Source organism: Propithecus coquereli, unplaced genomic scaffold (assembly GCF_000956105.1).
Source record: "Propithecus coquereli isolate 6110/MARCELLA unplaced genomic scaffold, Pcoq_1.0 Scaffold206, whole genome shotgun sequence".
In the NCBI taxonomy this organism is placed as follows: domain Eukaryota; kingdom Metazoa; phylum Chordata; class Mammalia; order Primates; family Indriidae; genus Propithecus; species Propithecus coquereli.
The window spans coordinates 1,567,301-1,590,719 of NW_012145634.1; the positions used below are offsets into that span (position 1 = coordinate 1,567,301).

The 23,419-nt window shown below is 58.7% G+C and overlaps 1 protein-coding gene across 1 annotated transcript in view; it reads right to left on the minus strand.

Annotated features, from left to right (window-relative positions):
* The window catches only part of EMID1 (EMI domain containing 1), a 36,503-nt gene extending 13,136 nt beyond the window's left edge, over window positions 1-23,367 (minus strand). The window contains exons 1-12 of the mRNA XM_012644087.1: window positions 23,267-23,367; window positions 15,437-15,550; window positions 14,929-15,032; window positions 7,776-7,859; window positions 6,649-6,710; window positions 5,000-5,120; window positions 4,561-4,650; window positions 3,863-4,009; window positions 2,781-2,870; window positions 2,587-2,639; window positions 2,089-2,151; window positions 1,940-1,984 (exon numbers count right to left, since the gene is read on the minus strand). Coding sequence (XP_012499541.1) covers window positions 1,940-1,984; window positions 2,089-2,151; window positions 2,587-2,639; window positions 2,781-2,870; window positions 3,863-4,009; window positions 4,561-4,650; window positions 5,000-5,120; window positions 6,649-6,710; window positions 7,776-7,859; window positions 14,929-15,032; window positions 15,437-15,550; window positions 23,267-23,367 — 1,074 coding nt within the window. The remainder of the gene's footprint in view (window positions 1-1,939; window positions 1,985-2,088; window positions 2,152-2,586; window positions 2,640-2,780; window positions 2,871-3,862; window positions 4,010-4,560; window positions 4,651-4,999; window positions 5,121-6,648; window positions 6,711-7,775; window positions 7,860-14,928; window positions 15,033-15,436; window positions 15,551-23,266) is intronic.
* Between the last annotated feature and the right edge of the window lie 52 nt (window positions 23,368-23,419).

The following is a 23,419-nucleotide window of genomic DNA, read 5'->3' on the forward strand; positions in this document are numbered from 1 at the left end:
AAAAAAAAAATCAATGACTGTAATCTATCACATCGGCTAGCTAAAGAAGAAAAATCATATGATCATATGAATAGATGCAGAAAAAGCATTTGACAGAATCCAACGTGATAAAAACTCTTGTCAGACTAGAAAGAGGAAACTTCCTCACCTTGATAAAGAACATCTACAAAAAATCTACCACTAACATCATACTTAATTGTGAGAAATTCAAAGCTATCCTGCTAAGACCAGGAACAAGGCAAAGATGTTCCCTCTCACCATTGCTTTTCAATATCATACTGGAAGTCCTAGCTAATGCAATAAGACAAGAAAAGGAATTTAAATGTATATGGATTAGGAAGGAAAAAATAAAACTGTTTGCAGATGACATGATTGTCTATGTAGAAAATCCAAAAGAATTGATAAAAAAATTCCTGGAACTAATAAGCAATAATATCAAGCTTGCAGGACACAAGGTTAATATACAAAAGTCAATCACTTTCCTATATGCCAGCAATGAACAAGTGAAATTTGAAATTAAAGACACATTACCATTTAGTTACCACTCCCCAAAATGAAATAATTAAGTATAATTCTAACAAAATATGTACAAGATCTACGTGAAGAAAACTACAAAACTCAGATGAAAGATATCAAAGAAGAGCTAAATAAATGGAGAGATAGTCCATGTTCATAGATAGATAGACTCGATATTGTCAAGATGTCGCTTCTTCCCAAGTTGATCTATAGATTCAATGCAATCCAAGTCAAAATCCCAGCAAGTAATTTTTTTGTATCAACAAACTGATTCTAAAGTGTTTTTTGTTGTTGTTTTGTTTTGTTTTCTGAGACAGGGTGTTACTCTGTTGCCTGGGTTAGAGTGCAGTGATGTTGTCATAGCTCGCTGCAACCTCAAACTCCTGGACTCAAGTGATCCTCCTGCCTCAGCCTCCTGAGTAGCTGGGACTACAGGCATGCGCCACCGCACCAGGCTAATTTTTTATATTTTGTACAGATGGCTTCTCGCTCTTACTCAGGCTGGTCTCAAACTCCTGACTTGAGACCCCGTCTCTACTAAAAACAGAAAAATTAGCCCAGAACTACTAAAAATAGAAAAAAAGAGGTAAAGATATTAAGCTATTAATTTCATTTTTTCTTTTTTTTTTTTTTTTTTTAGACAGGGTCTTGCTCTGTCACCCAGGCTGGAGCGCAGTGGCGTGATCATAGCTCACTGCAACCTCGAAATCCTGGGCTCAAGCAATCCTCCTGCCTCAGCCTCCTGAGTAGCTGGGACTACAGGCATGCGCCACCGCACCAGGCTAATTTTTTATATTTTGTACAGATGGCTTCTCGCTCTTACTCAGGCTGGTCTCAAACTCCTGACTTGAGACCCCGTCTCTACTAAAAACAGAAAAATTAGCCCAGAACTACTAAAAATAGAAAAAAAGAGGTAAAGATATTAAGCTATTAATTTCATTTTTTCTTTTTTTTTTTTTTTTTAGAGACAGGGTCTTGCTCTGTCACCCAGGCTGGAGCGCAGTGGCGTGATCATAGCTCACTGCAACCTCGAAATCCTGGGCTCAAGCAAAAAGATATTAATTTCATAAGTAAAATGACCAAGGAGACATTAAAATCCTAAATGTGTATGCATCTAATAACAAAGATTCAAAATACATAAAGCAAAAATGGACCAAATTAAAGGGAGAAATGGAAAAATCTGCAATCAGAATTGGAGAGATGGAGAGAGAGAGAGAGAAATACAGAGTCCAAGAGACAGACACACAGAGGGAGATCCTAAGAGAACAATGGGTCCCAGGGACAGGGAGCTACTGAGAGGAGATGGAGCCACCCTGGGCCAGCCAGGGAGGGTCAGGGGCTCTGGTCACAGGGACTGGAGCCAGAGCAGGAGTGTGGGCCTGGGGGACCCTGCAGGGGTGGCTGCAGGGACAGCATCACTTACCCGCTGCCCCACAGAGCCTTGGGGCCCGGGTTCCCCACGAAGTCCCTGTGTAGGAGGGAGGAGAGGAGTGGCGTCAGCTGTTGGGGGCTCTGATCTGGGGCCCCCAGGACTCCCCAGAATGCCTGATGCAGGGCTGCCTGGCTACTCACTCTCTCGCCCTTCTCTCCTGGGTGCCCAGAGAGTCCTTTGGGTCCAATGGGGCCTGGAGGTCCCTGTGCAACAAGACAGGGCTTCAGCCTTGTGTTGGGTGGGATGAAGTGGGCAGGGCTTGGGGGCAGGGGTGCTGGGCAGGGAGCCCCAGCCTGGCCTGGGCCTCTGGGCTCTTCATCATCTACCCAAGGCCTGGCACACAGCGGGCAGCTCATATGGCTTGGTGTGAAGAGGTCTGACCCTGGAGTCAGACAGTCCTACTCCAACACATAGATGCTGCCATGTGCTGGCCACAGCCCTGGGGCGAGAATCTCCACTTTTCTGGCCTTAGGCGGTAACAATACTTGCTTCTTGTTACATGGATTGAATGAGAAGATTATGGAAAGTAGTTTGCATATTAAGTGATCAATAAATACTTATTGAATGAATGAATGAATGAAAGGATGGATAAATGGATGCAGGGACACAGGAGAGGGAGCACTTGGAGAACAACTCACCATGTGTCCAGGACTCCCAGGGACACCTGTGGGGCCAGGAGGTCCAGGGGGACCTGGAAGAAGACAGGATGTCCTCAGGGCCAGGACAGAGTACAATGCGAGGAAGTCCCCCGTCAGCTTCCTCCTGACAGCCACAGCCCTCCCTCTGCCATCTACTAACTCCACCCCCTACCCCAGGCCTAGACTCAACTTACCCACGGGGCCTGGGGGGCCTGGGGGCCCAGTGGGTCCCTGAGGCCAGTGGCTGCTGGTCTCAGTGAAGGTGTTGGACAGTAACAGGTCCCCTGGGAGAGGAGAGACAGTGAGTGAGCAGAGCTGGGTGGAGTGGGCGGTCAGTCCTCAGCAGCCACCTCTGCCAAGACTGCTCTGACTGCCCTGCAGGGCAGCCTGCAGCACGGCTGGGGCCACTGGGCACCTGCTCCCAGGGTGGGAAGTAGGGACAGTGTTGGCCACGCAAGACCAGGAGGCAGGGAAACCGGGGTTCTAACCCCACTGCAGTCTAGCTGGTGACACCCAGCAGGACTCTCCACTTTGCTGAGCCTGTACTGCCACCTGTCACATGATAAAAGCTACCATTTACTGACCACCTACAGAGGGCCAGGCTTCGGTGCATGGGTGTCGTCACAGAGCTCTGGGAGGCTGGCACTGTCACTGTCGCCACTGGACAGATGGGAACCGAGGCTTGGAGAGGGAGAATGAACAGCGGACGGAACGAACGGTGCGGGGGGAATGAGTGACATGGTGCTGGCCACACACCGAAGACGCGATGGAGATGAGGGTGAACCTGGAGCTCCATGCTCTGCCCCACGTGCGGTCAGGCCGGGCTGCCAAAGGGCAGAGGTCAAGGAAGCAAGTCAAGGCCCAGCCGGGAGGAGGACCCAGGACCCCTCCAAGCATAGGGCCAGGCCTGCAGCCTTGGGAGCTTGGGGCTCTCTTCCTGCTGCCGGGCCTTGACCTTCCCCACTGCTCCGAGGGCTGGACTCTGGCCAGCTCCACGGCTTGGGCAGGGCCCGGTGCCAGGTGGCTCTGAGCACAGGCTCCGGAGGCTGCCTGGGTTTGAAGCCATTCCCCCACGCCCTGGCGGTGGGACCCTGGCAGGTGACCTCCCCTCTCCGGCGCTCTCTGTTCCTTCTCTGTGAACACAGGAGCAACAGCGCCTGCTGTAGGACTGCCCGCCACACAGAAGGCGCCGGCAGATGGCAGCGGGCACCGCGGTGATGGCTACTCCACCCTCGCCCCACCCCCACCTCGACCTGCCGGACCCCAGGAGACTCACCATGCTGGGAGATCCGGGCATGAGTTGGCCCAATGGGGGCTGGGGGGCCAGGGGGCCCAGGAGGTCCCGGTGGGCCCGGAGGTCCCCTCTCTCCAGGGGTGCCCACAGCTCCAGCTGGGCCAGGGCTCCCTGGGGGGCCCTGTGGACCTGGAATGGAATCACAGGGGTGAGGGTGTGTAGGAAGCAGGGAGGCCCAGGGTGGCCTCGAGGAGGCAGGACAAGGCAGCCAGGGCAGGGGGCCTGCCCACCCTGGCCATCTGTGCAGGGTGAGCACAGCACCCCTGTCCTCCATGCCATCCAGCTGGGCCTGGGCTCCCCTCCATGGGGCTGCCATACCCTCAACATCCCCCACAGGAACCCGGGTCACCTGGGGTGCACTGCCGTTTCCCCTCTGCCAAGCCCTCACTCCTACCGGTCTGGGAGCTCCAGGAGGGCAGGGACATGTCTGACCCCACCTCAGTGCCCAGCTCAGAGCCTGCTGATGCAGGTGCCCGGGAAACGCGGGCTGAGTAAATGCAAGAGAGGGTTTCAGAGAGGCTCGGCATGAGTGGGGCGCCCCCTGGAGGGAGAAGAAAGTGGGCACAGGGGCCCCTGCCACCCTGGCCATGTAAGTGGGGGATGGAGGGAAGGCCCAAGTCTGGGTCCACCCGGTGGGGGGATGGCCAGGGAAGGTGGGGGGCAGTGTCGTGGGCACTCACCTGGTGGGCCTCTCATCCCTGCTGGGCCTCGGCCTCCGGCGTCTCCTTTGGGGCCAGCAGGCCCAGGCAGCCCCCGAGCACCGACTCGATCTGGGGGGCAAAGTGCATCAGGTCAGCAGCTCCAGACTGGCTCCTGATCCCCGACCTGGCCCCGACCCCCCAGCCGGCACCTACCATCTCGAGGGAGCAGCGGGGCCCTCACACTCTCTCTGGCTCCTGGCAGCCCTGGGGTAGGGGGTAGGCAGGGGTCAGTGTCCCCACTGGGCTGGGGGCAGGGAGTCATCCAGAGTGCCCACCCCCAGCTCCACCCCGCTGCCCGGGCTGCGAGTCCCTGGAGAGAAGAGAGGACCGAGGCCCACGAGGGGGTTGAACTGGGAGACAGCGGCAGGGCAGGGACCAGAATCTCACACGGAAGCACGCTCCGGTCTGACCCACTCACCCCCGAAGTCTCCTTCTCCAGGGCTGCCCTGGGCAGCCGGGGAGCCCCAGAGCAGGGCAGGGTCCTCGGGGGCCGCTGGGGTCGGGGGCACTGCCTGCTCCGTGACAGTCAGCACGGCCACCTGTGGAGGAAGAGGAAGACAGGGACGGGATGGTACCAGGGTCTTACCAGGGACAGGCCAGCCAAGAGGGGCCCTGGCACAGGAGGCAGGAGGCCCAGAGCCAGCAGAGCCCAGCGTGGCGTGGGGGCCCAGAACGTCACCAGGAGTGACTGCGCTTTCCAAAGTGCGCAATTCATGACGCTGATTGTAGAAGCGCCATTATACACCACCACCGCCACCCAAGTTGGGCTCTGTGATCACCATGCTGGGCCACGGTTGTTTTCTACCCTTATCTACATAAATAACAGGAAGCTTCTCTCAGTCAGTTAAAGCACCACAGGGTTATAGCTGGGAGAATTTTCGCTAAATTTGGAGAGAAGTTTGGGAAAGTCTGACAAGAAACAGAGGCCCAGAGGTGTACACAAAATCCATTTCCAGGCCCAGGGTGAGGAAGGTTCTGGAAAGTTGATGGTGTCCTGTCAGCCGGGGTTGTAGTGGGGGTCACGTGGGCCTGTCCAGAGAAAAGGTGACGCTCTCAGGCAGACCTGGGACTGAGCTGCCTCTCAGGCTGGCTTCCCCTAGCAGGGAGTGCAGGTTCTAGCACCTGCTGTTTGGAACCCTCGTTAGTTACATCAGAGGCACCTGTTCGTGTCAGAGGTATTTTAAACGGGTGCCTAGTATTCCACAGAGCAGATGCCCATAGTTATGCAACCACCCCTTCTGTGGCCTGGTTTGCAAATTTCTCTACTGATTGTTAACACTTTGGTAAACATTTTTGCATCTGATCATTTTCTTAAGATAAATTCCCAGAGGCGGGAATGAGGGAGCACACAAGTGTGCATGTGTCTCTCTATATGTCTCCATGTTTAGAAAATCTGGAAGAAAAGATGCTTAAATGTCGACAGTGGCTCTCTTTGGGGGCGCAGACAATTGCTGAGAATGGTTTCTGGTTGTTTTTTCACATTTCTGAGTTTTTCACGCTTCTAAATCCAGAATGTCTTACATTTTTCTTTCTTTCTTTTTTTTTTTGAGACAGGGTCTTGTTCTGTTGCCCAGGCTGGAGTGCAGTGGTGTAATCATAGCTCGCTAAAACCTCAAGCTCCCAGGCTCAAGTGATTCTCCTGCCTTAGCCTCCTGAGCAGCTGGGACTACAGGTATGTGCCACCATGTCGAGCTAATTTTTAAATTTTTTGTAGAGATGGGGTCTCACTATGTTGCCCAGGTGGTCTCAAACCCCCAGCCTCAAGCGATCTTTCCACCTCGGCCTCCCAAAGTGTTGGGATTACAGGCGTGAGCCACCATGTCTGGCCCATGTATACAGTCTTAACTGTAAGTGGGTGCTAGTATCACCTCCACTCTACAGATGGGGAAACCGAGGCACAGCCTGTGAGCAGGCTTCCCAGGGAGGGGCACTGGAGGAGAGGCCAGGCGTGCCTGACGGGGAAGCTGCCTGCAGAGTTAGCTCGGGGCTGTGCTGTGGGGTCGCTTCCCGGCACCCGGCATGCGTGCAGGGAAGGCGATGGTGGGGAAGGAGGAGCTGCTCACCCACCTTGGCCTCCAGCACCTTCAGTCGCTCGCTCAGCTCTGACACTTTGCTGCAGTTAAGACAACCTGCAGGGAGGGGAGAGGCTGGGGTTGCGGCCAGGGGTCCCAGGTTCCCCCTTGGAGCTCTTCAGCCCCTGGGGGGAGGGATGGATGGAGGGGACAGACACCTCATAACCCCAGCCCATGAAGGTGCCCAGGGTGGGGAAGGGGCTACAGAATCGCAGCAGGTCCAGGATGGACCAGGCCTTGCAGGTTTCCTTTGACGTCAGAGCCTCCACGGTGGACCCGTTTCTCCCAGAGCAGGGCCAGGGACCTGACTTCTGACAGCCTCTGTGTCCAAAATGACCCCTTTCCCAGAAGCCAGGACAGGAAATACTGTTGCTTCCTGCCTGGGCAGGGCTGGGCCTTTGGGGACTGACAGCGCAGTCTGGATTGGGCTGGCCTCAGAGGTGCCATCCTGTGACCCTCCCCCAACCACTGTCCAGCTCCTCTGGCCCTGCCCCCTCTGTGAGACCTGAGCCACTCGTAACAGCCCTGGGTATTTACCGACCAGTCCTGAGCCAGCTGGTGTCTCCGGCCCTCACCACAACCCTGTACCTGACAGGGGTGTCACCCTCATTCACACCTGAGGACGCTGAGCTCAGGGCAGGGGTGAGTGGGTGCCCAACAAGTACAATACCCAGGGGCCAGTCCCAGTGTTGTCTCCTCCTGGCCGTGGGGCCTCGGGCAGCGCAGGTGTCCTCTCTGACCCTCAGCTTCCTCCTCTTTAAAAATGGGGACAATGGTGGGGGAAAGGCTTGTGGAAAGTTGTGAGGTTTAAAGAAGCCGATGATGGGAAGTGCCCAGCACACGGCCTGGCACATTTGGACACTCAGAAAAGCGTCATTTGAATAAAAAGAGGCAGCAGTGGGGCTTGGGCCTGCATCTGCAGGAGTACAGAGTCCTGGGTCTCAGGGTGCCTGGGCCCTTCCTCTGGCCCTCAAAGCTCTCTGTCCAGCCTGGGGGTGGGGTCCTGTCCTTGGCCCTCCACTGCTGGACCCGGCTGGATTTTAGGACAGTTGTCACACTGCTCTGGGCCCCTGCAGGTCTCCCCCAGCCCAGGGGAGCCCCCAAAGCCACCCCAGGACCCACCTGAGAAAGCTGTGGGCCGAAGCGCCATCCGCCGCATGGTGTTGCCCGGCCACCCGGGCTCCACGAAGCCGGAGGAGCCTGCCACTGAGGGACGGAGAGGGTGAGAGCCCGGCCAGCCACACCATCCTTGTCGCCTCAGGCCCCCTGTTACTGTCGCCCCAGCAGGGACCCCTCCTCCCCTCAGAGCAAAGGGACACAAAGACTCAGAGAGGTGGGGCAATTCACCTGGGTCACACGGCATGAGCTGGGCTGAGCTAGGGCAAGGCTGGCCACCGGATGGGGCTGGTGAGAGGGACTGGTGACCAGGATGGGGCTGGGGGCTTCCCCAACAACCCCAGCCAGCTGCCTGGGTTGAGTTTAGAGCTCACAGACAAGCTCGGGTCTGAGCTCCGTCCTTTGCTGACCTGTGTGATTTGTCCTCTCTGGACCTACTTTCCCATCTGTGAAATGGGATACTAAAGCCTCTACACCTCCGGGGCTGATATGCGGCCTGAGGATGGCCCTGTGTGCAAGGCGCCCACTGTGTGCTCACAGGGCCCGGCACACAGTCGGGGCTCTGCGACCGCTGCCGTCCCCGCTCCCCCTGCCCCGCTTGGTAAGAAGAGACTGAAGTGGATCCAGCCCTGGTTTTAAATGAAAACCAGAGGGAGGCGGGCTGCCTGGGAGCCCATCCCCACTGGTGGCGGCTGCCCAGGCTGGTCTGGCTTTGGGGGCCTGGTTTTCTCCACAGCTGGAGGGACGGGCTGGCCCAGCCAGGGGCGGGGGCACAGCTGGAGGGGCTGGGCAGCCAGTGGCAACGTCCCCCTCCACCCCCAGGGCCTGCCTTTTAAGGCCTCGCAGTGTCGTCTGGGGGGAGACAAGGCCCAAATAAGGCGTGGGCCTGGCAGCGTGGAGCTGGGCTGTGGGTTGACGCAGGGAGCAAGAGGCGCCGCTGGGAACTCAAACCAGACAGGCCCCTCTGGCCAGCCCCCAGGGGGAGGCTGCCAGGCCCTGCTCCGGGTCCCACCATGCGGCCTGCGCTCAGGCTGAGCCTGCGTCCCCAAGGGCCTGTGACTTGCCTAGACACAGGGGGTAAACCTCACCCAGGAGGGAGGAAGGCGGGTTGCCAGCCCAGGGCTGGGGCAGGTCCTGGGGTCTCTGGACAGGGGCCGTCGCTGTGAACCAGGCCCAGGCTACGTGCGTCAGGCAGCCCAGCTCGATCCTAGCAGGCAGCTAATAACCACGGCTAACTCCTGCCTAGCGTTCACTAAGAGCAGAAAGGGCCTGGCACATTCTAAGCACTTCACGTATACAGTCTGAACTGTGAGTGGGGCGAGTTCACCTTCACCTTACAGACAGGGAAACTGAGGCATGGGGCAGCTCACTGTCCCCCATGCTCAGAAAAACGATGAGTGTATAAGACTCATCCCCACTTTTTCTCTTGGAGGAAAACGAGGCAGACGAGTAAAGTGACTTGCCCACGGCTGTCCCCGGGAAGGAAGCAGGCAGTCCAACTGCAGGGCCCCACCTCTTTTTTGGGGGGCCACCAGCAGGGAGGCCCAGTGTCCAGCAGGAGCACCGGTGCCTGAGAAGAATGGCCTCGTCAAGCCCTCGTCATCCTCTTAGCTCCCAGGTGGAGATGTACCATGCCATTTTATTACTCTTTTCAGGAAGTTGACCCGAAGAAGTGCTTAGCCTAGAACAGTGTCCGGCACCCAGTAGGACCTCAAGAGCCTACGTAAAACTTCTGCTGATAAACGCATGAAATGCTTGTAATTAAATGAACGCTTGAAAATTAATTTCAAGCAAGCAAACGAAATAAAAGGCAGACACAACTGTCTCGCAGATCAGCAAAATGTCCTAATGTCACATGAGGGTGTCCCCGAGAGTTATTCATCTGTAAACCTGTGGTTGGAAATTCTTTTTCAACCAGTTTGTTTTTGGACGTTTTGCCAGGAGCCAGAGAGAATTAGAAAAATTAACAGAAACACGGCCTGACCGGCAGCGCAGACTTCAGAGGCTCAAAGTAATCATGAATTTACATTGAAGGGGAAAAAAGCTTAAAGAAAGAGCAAAACCGTCAAAAAGACCAGAAAATGTTGACTTTGGATTCAAAATTCACAGAAATTATTCAAAAAGTCTCCAAAATTCTGATAAATGGGCAGAAATACTTTAAAGGACGTCCCAAGTTGTAAAATGGCCCCGTAGCACACAAAATTCCAGTAAGAAAGAAGCCACCGGTTGGGGGGAGGTCTCCTGTTGGACAAAAATGTCACATCCCTCCCACTGGTGTTTGGCCAGGGGCCCTGAAACAGGCCTTGGTGGGCTGAGACCCCCCTCACCCTGGCCTAGTGGTCCCTCCTGAAGGGCTTCTCCTGGGACCACAAACCCCAGCTCCACTCTGGGAGCCCGACTGTGGGCCACTTCCCCACCATCTGGGAGGTCCTCACGTGCCCTACACAAATGCGCGCATGCGTGTACACACACACACACACACACACACACACACACACACACATGCGCATCCACGCCCTCCGCCAATCCCTGCAGCTGCTGGGCCCATGTCACCTCCTCCAGGAAGCCTTCCCAGACAGACCAGGGCACCCACTGCTACCAAAGCCCCGCTGAAGCTCTCATCATCACGTCCTGACCTCCAGCGCTGTCTGGAGTTTCTTCCCTCTTCCCGGTGCAAGGCCTGAGCTAGGAGGCTCTGAGCTCCTTCTCGTGGGTTCTGCGCCCCATGACACAGAGGCCCAGAGAGGGGAGGTTGCCTGCTCTGCCCACGCAGCGGGAGGGTGGGAGCCCGGATTCCAGCCCTGCCCTAAACTGGGAAGGAGGCTGTGAAAGGTTGGGGCATGTCCCTGGGCTCCACCTCTGCGACTTTCTCTCCCAGAGAGGAGGGCAGGGAGGGGCTTCCGCATTCATGACTGACCCCCCAGATCTGCTGGGCTCCTCCCCAGTCCCACCCTTGCAGGTCTACTGCAAGGAATTTACTTTGCAAATGTAAATACTCGCTGCTGGTGGCCAGAGCCAGGAGTGAGGGTCGGAGCTGGGGTGGGAGCTCCCAGAACCCAGCCAGGAGGCCTCTGTGTCCAGCCTGGCCCCCTCTTTGGGGGTGGGGTGGGCAAAGTTCCCATTCAGTTCCCAGGCATCTACTTTACACCAGGCCCACGCCAGGCACCGTGGATGCGGGAGTGTGATGGCAGGGTGGGCCACCTCAGCCAGGTGGGAGCACCCAGAGGGTGGCAGGCAGAGGGGACAGCCATTGCTGAGGCCCCAGATGGGAGAGGAGGCCAGTGTGGGTAAAGGATCAACTGAGGGAGGGCAAGTCTGGGGCGATGCTGGGCCTTGGTCCCACGGGCAGGGTCCCTGCCTGGGTGTGCAGGACGGGCTGGCGGGGAGGTGCGGGCTGCCAGACCTCCCAGACAGGAGTGCGGGTGGACGGTGGTGGATGCGGGCGGATTGCGTAGTGTTTAGCCCTGGGGACACTGCATCTAAAGTAAAGCACAGGCCTGGCCCGCACCTGGCGCCCGATTAGAGCCAGGTGTGTGTGGGAAGCGCCGGGCCCTGGGCGGTGGGCGGGGCTGAGGGGCCTGGGAAGGGCCCAGGCTGCAGCCTCAGGTCTCCTCCTAGGCTACTTTGTGGTGTGACCTTGGGCAAGCTCCCCTCTCGGCTTCCCTATCTCGGAGGACAAGGGCTGTGAGGGTCCACGGAAGCGACACAGGTGCTGAAGACAACAGGACTTACGCAGGGGAAGCAGAGGCAGCCCGGCTCCACCAGCCCTCTGCCCTTCTGTCTGGGAGGGGCTGGTGCTGAGACCAGACCCACCAGCCTCACAGAGCCCCAACCGTCTGAACACGCTCCCCCAGAAGTCCTCGGCCGGCACCACTGCAGGGGAAAGACCCCGGCTCCAGGGTCAGACTGACTGGGTTTGAATCCGGCTCCTCAGTTCATAAGCTGGCACCCTGGGCAAGGTGTCTCCCCTACAGCCTCAATTTCTGCTTCGGGGCCTCCTGTGCCAGGACACACTGGCATGATGCAAGCGGATACGAGCTGCCGTGCCCGGCACAGAGGACGGGGGCAGCTTTCCTTCCCCTTTGTCATTATTACTGTGGGAGTGTCTGGGGCCTGGGGATGCCACAGTGCTTACCTGCTGTGTGACCTGGTGTGAGACCCACACCCTCTCTGAGCCTCACCATCATCATCTGGACAACGGGGCTGATGGGTGAGAGATCTGTCTGCAGGGAGCCCCCCTGAGTCAAGGTGACACGGAGGTGGCTGCTGCAGCCCCTGCTATCAGCAGGACCTGCCAGCCCAGGGCAGGGGGTCAGGCCCAAGCCCAGAAAAGGTGCTTGTTGGGCCCTGACCAGCCTCCTGATGTGACCCTGACATCGTGCCCGCCCTCTGCCCGCCCCCACCCGGCCCAAGTGGTGCATTCTGGCCTGAGCCCGTCCTTACCTGGGCCCACTGTTTCTGACAACAGGGTACCAGGCGACAGCCTCAGCCAGCCCCGCCTCCCCAGGCCTGGAGGCACAGGTCCCAATGCTGGTTCCCCTCAGGCCAGTCCATTCACCTCTCTGAGCCTCAGTTTCCCCATGTGTAAGATGGGGCCTGTTCTAGCCCCTTCCTGTTTGTTGTGAACATCAAATGAGACCATCCTCGCTCCCTGTCGCAGAGTGAACACCCCCATTCTGCAGACGAGAAAATGGGCTAAGGGCAGTGAAGTCCTTCACCAGAGCCCGCCAGCCTCACAGAGAAGTGGGGTCTCGGAGGTGGCAGCAGGCAGGGCTGCGTCTGCTGGGTCACCACAGAATCCCCAGCACAGGGGGCGGGAGGGGAGAGGAAGACATTATGGAGCCTTTACTAAGTGCCAGGCGTGAGCACCCAGCTCTCAATCCCAGGTGACTTCCAGATAAAGCCAAGGTTCAGACTTGCCCCAAGTCACACGGCAGAGCACAAATGATCCAGGGTGGAAGTGTGGAATTCAGCCCATCCCGGGCTGCTCTGGGCCCTGTGGCCCCTGGTGACACAGCTCTCAGGCCCCAGGGTCAGGTCACAGCACTGGGCAGGCCGCAAGGGCAGTCGCCAGCAGGCGAAGCGGTTGCAGGGGCCCGGCCTGAACCCAGCTGCAGGAGGAAGGGCGGGGCTTGGGATGGGCCAGGAGTGTCCCCACGCTGCTCTGCCCCACTCCCACGGCCCCAGCAGAGCAGATTTCCGGAATACTTGGGCATCCACCTCCCTTTCCTCAACTCCGACCCTGTGGCTGGGGAGAGCCCCTCCTGTCCCACTGGTCATCGCATAGCGCCTACCAGGGGCTGCCAAGCCACGTGCGGGGCTTTGCTGCTTCGTGTCATCCTGGCCACGTCCCTGGACTCTACCACTCTGCCCATTTCGCAGCTGAGGACGCTGAGGCTGCTGCAGGCGCACCCGGCAGCCTGGCGCCCTTAGCGAAGGCCTCCTCCTCCCGGGTGTGCAGGAGAAGAACGCCACCTGGATGGCAGCCCACCCCCAGCTCGGTGCCCCCTGCACAATGACTTGCACAACGGACGGGGAGTCCCTGGCCCACGGCCACACAGCTGGAGTGTGGCAGAGCTGGCCTGGCTCAGGGAGCCTGGGTACCCCCGTCCCCAGGCTGGGACCCGAAGGCCCCTCGGAGGGAGCTGGCAGACATCAGGGTTGGCCTGGCCGGGTGCCCATCTCGCACCCCTGCCTCCCACTGAGCCCTCAGCCCTCAGCCTGGCTGCTGGCAGTGCGGCCTCCAGCAGCTGGGCTCAAGGGCACGGGAGCTGCCTCTACCTGCACTCGGCCGTCACCCTCTCCGTGAAGGCCCAGACGCAGGGAAGGTCTGCCCTTGGGAGGGGAGACAGGGACAGAGTGGCTTTTGTCTGGGCCGGGGGGATCCGCCCCTCCCCACCAGGGCTCCTCTGTGGCCTGCTTGGCAGCCGCCCCTCCTGGCTGGCGCTGCCCCGGCCCCTCAGGCCCTTCTGCCTTCCCCGCTTCCTCCCACCAAGGAGGGGAGGGGAGGGCGCAGTTCCCCATGCCACTCCCACGTGGCTGCCTCTCTGCGTGGCATCTGGCCTGGGGTGGCTCAGCTGTCCCTCCAGCCACCGCATCCCTCCCAGCTCCCTTGGGGACTCCCCCACCCCAAGGCAGAACCCGCCAGACCCCCTCCCGCCCCCACTTTGTGCTGAGTTCTGCCCCCATCCCCATGCCTGTGTGACTCTGGGCACTCGATCCATCTCTCTGGGCCTCAGTTTCCCCATCTGTGAACTGGGCTGTTTCAGGGTCCACAGGAAGTGAAGCGTGTAAATCTCTCAGGAGACACCTACGAGAAGTGGCTCCTGCTAGCACTACCTTCCCTGGACTCGGAGGCCGCGTTTTTACACGCTTGTGTTTCTGGAGTCATGATACATCCTGCAACTGATGTTCACATCCACGTGCTACTTTGAGGACCCTCTTTCCACCGAGGGATCTCTGGGCCAGGCTCTCGGGCGGGGCGGCTTCTAGGCCAGCCCATCCTCTTTAGGGACATGCTTGGGAACATAACTCTTAGTGCCTGAAAACCTGCCGCCTGCTGGGTTCAGCCAGGCAGGGGGCTGGGAGGGGCCGGACTGCTCAGCAGAGAGGCAGGTGTCCCGGAGGGGAGAGGGCTCTCCAGGTGACAGAGTGGCCGGGCTCTGTCCCTGCCCTGGGCTCGGCCCTGAGCCACCCGGTGCTGCACATGACGAAGGTGGGTGGGGTGAGAGGAGTCCCTCTGCCGGGCACATGCCCCACACATGGGTGCCCGACTGAGTTCTCCCATCCGGAGGCCCAGAGGTGGGGCAGGGAGCAGCACCAGGCAGACAGGGCTCGAATCCCGACTTTGCCCATCACCTTCCTGGGCCCCGGTGTCCTCGGGCAGGGTGGGTATAGCCACAGATGGGTTTCTCCCAAGTGTGGAGGGAAGACGTGGAACGCTGTGACTTAAAACGTGAGCTACGCGGCAGGTGTAACATTCTCCCAGGAGTCACCGCGGGGGCGGGAGGACAACAGGCACCAGCTGTGTCTGTGCCGGGCCCTGTGCGGCGGGCTCCGGCGGGCTCGGCCCTGTGCGTGTGCAGCGCCTACGGACCGAGTAACTGTGCTCCTGTGTGCCTGCCGTCGCAGGGCTCCAGGAGCCAGCCGGGCATCCTACCTTCCTCGCAGCTCACCCCCGAGTGCCCAGGGCAGCACCTCCACTCACGGGCGGTCACCGTCTTGTACATCACCTTGTACGTGGGTCTCACCACTGTTCTGTAGCTGCAAGAGTCCGCAGGTGGCCCGGCTTAGACAGGGTATTCTGTGGCTTTTCCACCACCCCCACACCCAAGGGGACAAACGCAGAGCCTCCAGGATCCTCAGCCACCTGCGGGTCCCTTTGGAGTCTCTCTCCTCTTGCATTCTGGGATTCAGCACTCCCCCCGAGCCCCCAGCCTGGGGTACTGGACGCAGGCTAGACAGGAAGCCCTGCAGGCTGGGCTGCAGAATGGTGCATCCCTCCCCAGGGAGCCCTCCAGGGTGCCCCAAGAGCACAGAGGGATGGTCTGAGAATAGGCCTAGGGCCAAGGCTGCCTTTGCTCCACCCACCCTGGGGTCCAGCTGTCCCCTGCACTCCCCATGCAATCCCGCCCCCAGGCCTCTGCGTGCAGTAGCTCCTTCCCTACCTGCTCCCCTGGCAGCTCATAGGCCAGGGGCAGTTCTGCAGCACTCGCTGCAGGTAGGTGCCATTCTGCACGTGGCATGAGACGGTGCGGGTCACCACATATGAGCACCAGTTCCTGAAACAGACCCAAAGAGAGGAAGCTCAGTGCCATGTAGGGCCCCCTGCCAGGGACTCTAGGAGGATAGGCGAGGAGGTCCGAGTTTCCTCTAGGAGTCATGAGTGCCCAGGCCGAAAAGACCCCTAAGCTCGCAAAGTCCTTTGGGCCCTGGTGGGAGTCTCTGTGGCTGAGGGGTGAATTTCATGGCCCTGGGTGGGGCAGCCCATGCTGGGGGCTCTTGGGAGGTCTTGGGCAAGATGGGGGTGGGGCACTTCCCGGGGCTCCCCTTCCTCAACATCTCTTCTCTCCAACCTTGACCCATCAAGGCCACCGTTGCTTCCTGCCTCCCACCTGGACAACCTCAGTGGCTTCTCCTCCTGCCCCTCGGTCCCTCCCTAGAGGGGTGTCACACAATGGAAACCTGGCCACGTCCCCCAGCCCACCCCGACTCCCCAGCCCTCGGATCTCCTGTGCCCACACATAGATTCCTCACCTTTGCTGGTGCCGGGCACTGCCTGGGGGGCTCTTCCTCCACCTCCCTGGGTGGCACCTCCTACCTTCACAGCCCCACTGTGGTGTGGCCTCTTCCCTCCATCCTGTCCCATTTCCACCCCGACCTGAGCACACCTGATCGTTCCCTGCCCTGGGCCCCGCGGCACTTTGCACACCTGTCACGCTGAATTAAGCTGGTGACTCGTGTCTGCCCCTCCGCCGGCACGTGAGAGAGGCCCTGTCTCGCGTTCCCTCTGTGTGATGGCCGCCATGTGCAATCAATGTCCCAAGCCTAGAGGACTGACTTCTTCAAATGCCAACTGATAATCATACTGCACTGCAATGGTGAGCACTTACTGTATGCTAAGGGTATTTACACCACCCTGCAATGGTGAGCCAGGAAGGCACTCCCCTGCCCCCATTTCACAGAGGGGAAACTGAGGCTCAGGGAGGTGAAGACAATGGCTTATGTCACAGAGCCGGTGCATGGAGAAGCCAGATTTGAACCTGGGAATGTGGACGGCCCAGCCCAGCTTCTGACTCCATCCCAGAGGCCTCAGCTCCCGTCCCCTCCCCATCTCCTTGAGCCACGGTCTGTGACTCTGTGAAGGCCCCAGCCTGGGAACCCGCTGACCCTGGGCTTGAGGACACAAAGGAAAGTGTCGGGGGTGGGGGCGCCCAGGCTGAGAAGGGTCACCTGAAACCATCCCTCCTTCCCTGGCCCCTGAAAAAAACACAGTGCCCATGACCCCGTGCAGGGCTGAGCGCCACTGAGCACCTGGAATGTCCCAGCCAGCACTGAGGAGTCCTCGCCCACCACGATCCAGCACCCCCTGGCCGCTGCCCTGCCCCTACCCCAGCCCACCAGAAGGAGAAAGTCCTCGGCCAGGACCAGTCAACTAACTCGATTTAGGGGCCTCGGGATTAACTCCCTTCACCTGTGTCACACGGGAATCAGTACAGGAGGAGGAAATGCTGAGGCAAAGGCCTGGAGGTGGCAAGGCTGGAAGAAGGGACAGTGCAGCCTGCCCATGAAGTGGCAGGAGTTCAACAGAGCCCCGGCCAGGCCATCCCACGCAGAAGGGACAGGTGCTTGCTGCAGCACCATCAGGAATGGCACAAAACCGGGAAAAGCCTAAGTAGCCATGGAACCACCAGGCACAGACAACCAGCTGCTCTGAGAAAGCCCAAGGTGTCCTCACGCTGGGCCTGAACACCGGCTGTCACACCAGGGCCAGGGGAAAAAAATAAGCACAGACCAATGATATAGGATGACTGCATTTCTAGTAAAATGACAGAGAGAGAGAGAGAGAGAGAGAGAGAGAGACAACTATTTACACATGTGCACATATACAGATATGTGTCCATAAAGTTAGAAAAAATTATACTCTCTTCTCAAATTGCCACCTCTGCAGGTGAGGAGGGCTTTCCGTTTGCTTTGTCTGCTGCACGAACAGCAGCTCAATTTACCACGCTTGTCACATGCCAGGAGTTGTGCCCAGGGCCTTGTAGCTCATTTAAATTCTGCACCCTATTTTTTTTTTCAACTCTTGGCTCTGCAGGGTGATTTTTCATTTGTTTGGTTGTTTTTTTTTGAGACAGGGTCTTGCTCTGTTGCCCAGGCTAGAGTGCAATGGTGTCATCGTAGCTCACTGTAACCTCCAACTCCTGGGCTCAAGAGATCCTCCTGCCTCAGCCTCCCAAGTAGCTGGGACTACAGGCAAGTGCCACTATGCCTGGCTAATTCTTTAATTTTTTGTAGAGATGGGGTCTCACTATGTTGACCAGGCTGGTCTTGAACTCCTGGCCTCAAATGATCCTTTTGCCTCCGCCTCCCAAAGTGCTAGGATTACAGGCCTGAGCCCTCAAACCACGCCTGGCCCGCACTCTGCTATGACTACCATTTTACAGCTGGAAAGATGCGGCTCCGGGGTCTAGGACATGCTGTGGGCAGCAGTCAGGGCTGGAACTCAGGTCCGTCTGGCCACAGAGCTTGCATTCTGAACCCCAGGCTGGAAATGTTTCTCCTGACAAGTAGCCAAGGATTTTGTAAGTTTAAAAAGATACATTTCAAGGCTCCCCATCCTAAAGAGCCCCAGGTCTCTAGAGCTGTGGTTTTGTACATGTTAGGATTTTGTATGGAGGGTAGGAACATAAGCCCCCTTGGGAAATGTGGTTCCTCTCCAGAAAAATGTGTAAAACTTGGTGTGCAAATTAAGGGGGGGTCAGAGGCCCCCTGCAGCCTATGTGATGCTCCCCAGCCTGCATGGGGGTTCCGTGAGTAAAGGAGGGAAGGAGGGACGGAGGGAGGGAGGGAGGAACCGGGCAGAGGAAAGTGAGAAACTCCAGATATAGGAAGGGGCTCCTGGGCACAGCATGAATACCCCACGCCAGTGTGCAAATGCACACAAACACGCACACGCGATGCATGCTCATACAAACTCATGCACTCATGGTGTGTACACATGCACATGCAAATGAACATCCAGGCATACAGGGGCAAACATGCACAGCATGAGCACATGCACATGGACACACTCACATATGCATATGTGCCTACAGTGCACGGACACATACATGTCCATGTGTACATGCACAGATCTACAGAAGCACACAGATACACACACACAAACTCCTGCACACAGACAGGCCAAGTCAAATCCAGCAAGACACTCAGACACACACATGATCATCCTCCCTACACGAGTCCGGACCTGCAGACGCAGCACTGTGAGCCCTCGCATAGGTGCACACGCATGCACACACCAGCACACACACACTCATTGACTCTCTCCCAGGGACACACAATCACAGTCGAACCTCCTCCCTGCAAATGTGTCCACACTTGCATACACGCTCACACACCAACACATGCACATGCACACACATGCTCTCTCACACGGACACAGATAGGCTGAGGCTGTGATCTCTGCACATGTCCACACAGGGACGCACAGGTCCACGTGCCCTCGCTCATGTACATGCACGCACATACGTGCACGCACATGTGCACACACACCTCTTACATACACACAAGCAGGAAGAGGCAGGCCCAGGCACACACAGGGCTGTGTACCCTACACAGGGCAGGGGAGGCAGGTCTGTGACTGTCCACAGTTGCCTGAGCCACCCTTTTTACCAGGGGAGCTAGAGAAAAACAATTTTTTTCCTTCGTCCTTAATTAAAATCTCCCTCATGTGGGCCCCTGCCTGGCTCCCTGGTTTATCTCCCACAATCTGGACTTTGCTTGAATCCCCTGCTTAGGAGACATAGAGCTGGTGGCCGGCTAGCCAGACATTTTAGACAGGAAAGGACATTCAGGCCAGGTGGGTTCAAGGTCAGCTCCTTGTCCCCTCCACCTGGGGTCACCAATAACCGTGCCCACTCTCCCCTGGAAGACCCCAGCCCCGGGGCACCCAGCATAAGCCTGAGTGCCTCTGCAGGGCCCTAGCCTGGTCTGGCAGCCCTCCTGCCCCCCATCCACTTTCCAGAGGCAGCTGCAGGCTCTTCCTGCAGTACAGACCCAACGTTGCCACTGCCCACCATGGGGTCCGTGGCCGCCATGGCTCCCCATCGGGCTGCACAGCCTGCTGGCCCCATCCTTCGTTCCTCATGCTGCTCCCCTCTCCTGCACACCCATGCAGGCCCCCTTCCGCCTCTGACCTTAGCATGCGAGGATCCCTGTACCTGGAGAGCCCCTCCCCTTTGCTCCAGCAAACTCCTATTCATCCCCTTGGGTCTCAGCCTTGAGGTCCACGTGGGTTTGGGCCTCTCCTGGGGGTAACCATCAACCACTCACAGTAGCCCTGAGCTACTGAGCAGGTGCAGGGGGGATGCATGCAGCTGGGACTACGCTCAGGGATGTTTGCTGAATGACTGAATGACTGAGAACGGACTGTGGCCCTGGGCAGAGGAGCCAGCAGGTTCCAGGAGATAGGTACCATCCCCGCTGCCCCAGGGGCTTCCCGCGCTGGGGTGTGGTCAGTGATCAGCTGCCAGGTGAGGCTGGCAGTGGGGCAAGGTGAGGGCAGGGGCTCAGGCGGCAGCACTTCCCTCCTGCGCACGCTGCTTCTGCCCACTCAGCAGAAGTGGGCCCCTGGGAGGGGAGAAAACAGGCCAGACCAGCTCAGCCTGGCATCAGCCAACCCCACTAGGGCCCCCCCACCTATACCCACACTCCACCTCCTGCCACGAGGGGCCCAGGGGACTTTGTCTCCAGAGGGCCTGGGGCTGCGATCCGGAACAGTGATAGGGACTAATTGCGGGAGGCAGCCAAGCAGGCCCGGGGCCAAGGCTGTCATGAAAAGGAGAGGAGAGAAAGGAGCTGGGTGGATGGGGGTGGGGTGACAAGAGCCAGAACCCCACGTTGGGGGCGAATTTCCAATCCCGGCTCTGCTGCTTCCTAAATCAGTGACCTTGGACAAGGCCCTGACCCTCTCTGACCTCATTTTGTCCATCTGCAAATGGGGACAGCAGAATCTCCTCTGGCAGGGGAGGTGTCACACGAAACACTGAGCACAGTGTAACAGCTACTGTTAATTCTTGTTCCTGGACTCTGGGGCCATAGCCCGGACACAGGCCCCACACCCGGCAGCTGTGGCCCAGGGGCTTCCCAGGGGAAGCTGTGGCCCAGGGGAAGCTACCAGCACAGTATCTTCTTCACAAGGTCCTCCCCTTGACTTTGGGATAGGCATTGTCAGGCTCCGCATTTTACAGAGGGGGAAACTGAGGCTCCAAGAGACAGCACCTGCCCAGGGTGCACAGAGCTGGGATTCGAGCCCCGTGGAGAGCGGCTGGGGAGATACCATGCATTTCAGAGTTCTCCACTGCCCTGATCCTGGGATTTTCCCAAAGGAAGCCAGTGCTACAGCGGTTAGTGGCCTGTGCCAGGACGCTCACCATGGCTTGAACCCTAGAGCTGCTGCGCTGAGATGAGCAGTTAAAGGAAGTGGCTTCAGGCTGGGCGGGACCTCGGCGGCGCAGGAAGCAGCCCCAGCAGGGCATGAGGGGCTGGCAGGGGCAGGGGCCAGCCGAGGCAGCTCTGCATAGCCCCTGGGGACCCTGGTTCCAGGGGTCTCAAAGTCTTACCACATTCCTGGGGCTGGGGGCGGCCTCTTGGATGCCTTCCCAGGCCACCCCCTCCCCAGGACAAAGCCTCTTTTCTGCCTCTGGTCCCTCGACTGCCAAGGGGCGCCTAGAGCCCCGGGCTGGGGGTGGAGGGAGGGCTGACAGAGCATGACATCCCCATGTTGTCTCCAACGCTGGGACAAGGCCACAAGCGGAGGTCCTGGCAGCTAAGGACCAGACTCTGGCCCCAGGCTCCTACCCCACCTAACGTTGGTGAAAGCAGGGACCACTGTCAGTGAGGTCCTGCACTGGTCCTTCCCAGGGGGGACTGTCCACCCTCAGAACAGGACCCAAGCAGGGATAAGCGAAGGAAAGAGGGAAACAGGAAACTGAGAAGTGACCTGCCTGAGATCACACATCGAGTGGGTGACGGAGCCAGAAATAAAACCTCGTTCTGTCTGAGGCCAGAGCCCCTAACTCCTAACCATGACCCGCAAACGTTTCCCAGCCCCTAAGCTGACAACCCTTCTCCCTCCTCCAGTAGGGCTGCTGGGGAGAGAAAGACACTGGATTTGGAAACTGGCCTGGATTGAGGGGCCACTTTTCCCCTCTAGGACTCAGTTTCCTTATCTGTAAAATGGGAGCAATAGTATTGCCCACAGGGCTTTTGTGACACTCAGGCTACTGTGACAGCCAGTTGTGAAGAGATGGGGTGACAGTCCCCAGTGATCACCGGATACCTGCCCATAGCTGCCATCCTGCTCCCACCCAGGAAACCCTGAGGGGTGAGGAGCCCAGGCTGGGGGGCCCTGCTCTGGACTGGCTGGAAGGGATTCATGGCCTTAAGCTCTCTGACCATCATCCTGAGCCTGACACTGGGAATTCTGAGTTCAAAGTCTCTGTCATCTTAGCATCTGGGGTCCTGGGGCTCACATGCATGCTCCGGGCAGGTCATACCCCTCATCTGGGCCTCAGCTTCCTCCTCTATGAAACAAAGATCATAAAAAGCCTCCAGCGGCAGTTGGGAAGATTCTGGAGGCTGTCGTCAGCACACAGTAGGTGGTGGCTGTGACATCTGCCACGTGTCCGTCCCTGTCTCAGACAACTGCTCGTTTGGCCGTGATGCCTCAGCCACCTCCATGCTCCAGCCCAGCCCATGTCACCTGCTTTTGCTAGCCCAGTGGGGCATGCTGGCCCCTGACCACTGGGAAAGGAAAATTTCTGAAAGGAGTTAAAGAATTGAGGCCATAGGGGGCAGGGGCCGGGCAGGCCTTTGAATGGGATGAAAAGGCCTGGAGAGGCCTGGCTACTCCACATTGTCTGCCTTGGACAACGGCGCCTGGCCCGAGCGAGGGGACTCTGGCGGGGGCAGGGGCTGCAGCCAGGACACGGGCCAGGGCAGGTTCGAACACTGTCATCAGGGCCAGAAAGCCAGATCTGAACTCAGCTCTGCAAGTAATAACCCATGAGCCTAGAAGATGATGTCCACTCCTGGGGCCTCAGTCTGCTCATCTGTTGAACGGGGTGGGTTTTCCCTGCTCCGTTACGCCCTTGAAGGATTAATGGTGAGCCTGCATGTAAGAGCCCACGGCGCCAGGTTCTGCGCGATACCCCATAAAGGCCAGCGAGAGAATGTTCCCAGCCACTAGGAGAGCAGCAGGAAGGCACAGTGATTCCTCTTGTCCCTGTTCCAAATGCCAGGTCCCGGGGGAGCCTCCGACATGACCCAGTGGGCTGTGAGACTCCTCCCCAGTCCTTCCCCTAAGGGAAATTCATAGCCCGGGTACTAAAAAAAGCCAGGAGCAGGGGAAAGGGGAGAGGGGGGTCCCCAAAGAGTTGGCGAGGTGGGGTCGTGGGCCTTTCCCACGTGCAAGGGGAGGAGCCCTCGGGCCAGGGCGACGTAAGTCCCGGGGGGCTTCATCCTCGCGAGCCCCTTCCCCCTCCTCTCCGCTGGGCTGAAGGGGAGGCAGTGGGGAGGCTGCCGGCTGCGGACGCCTGGGCTGAGGGACCTCGCGCTCCCGGAGCTTCACCGGATAGCGGTGGCCCGCGCTGGCACTGGAGTGGGCACGGGTGGCCCTCCGCGTCCCGGCCTTGCACGGCGGCGGGGTGCGCGTGTGCCCGGACGCCCGGCCCCCCGGCCGCGCGGGCGGGGCACCGAGGCACGGGAGTCCTTACCTGCGCCCGGAGAACGGGGCTCCCGCGACGCTCCACGCGGCGCCGCCGCCCGGGAGCAGGAGCCCGAGGCAGAGCAGCGCCCAGGCCCGCGGGCCGCCCATGCTGCGCCCCGCGCCCTCCGCGCGCGCCCCTCGCCGTCGCCGCCCCCGCCCG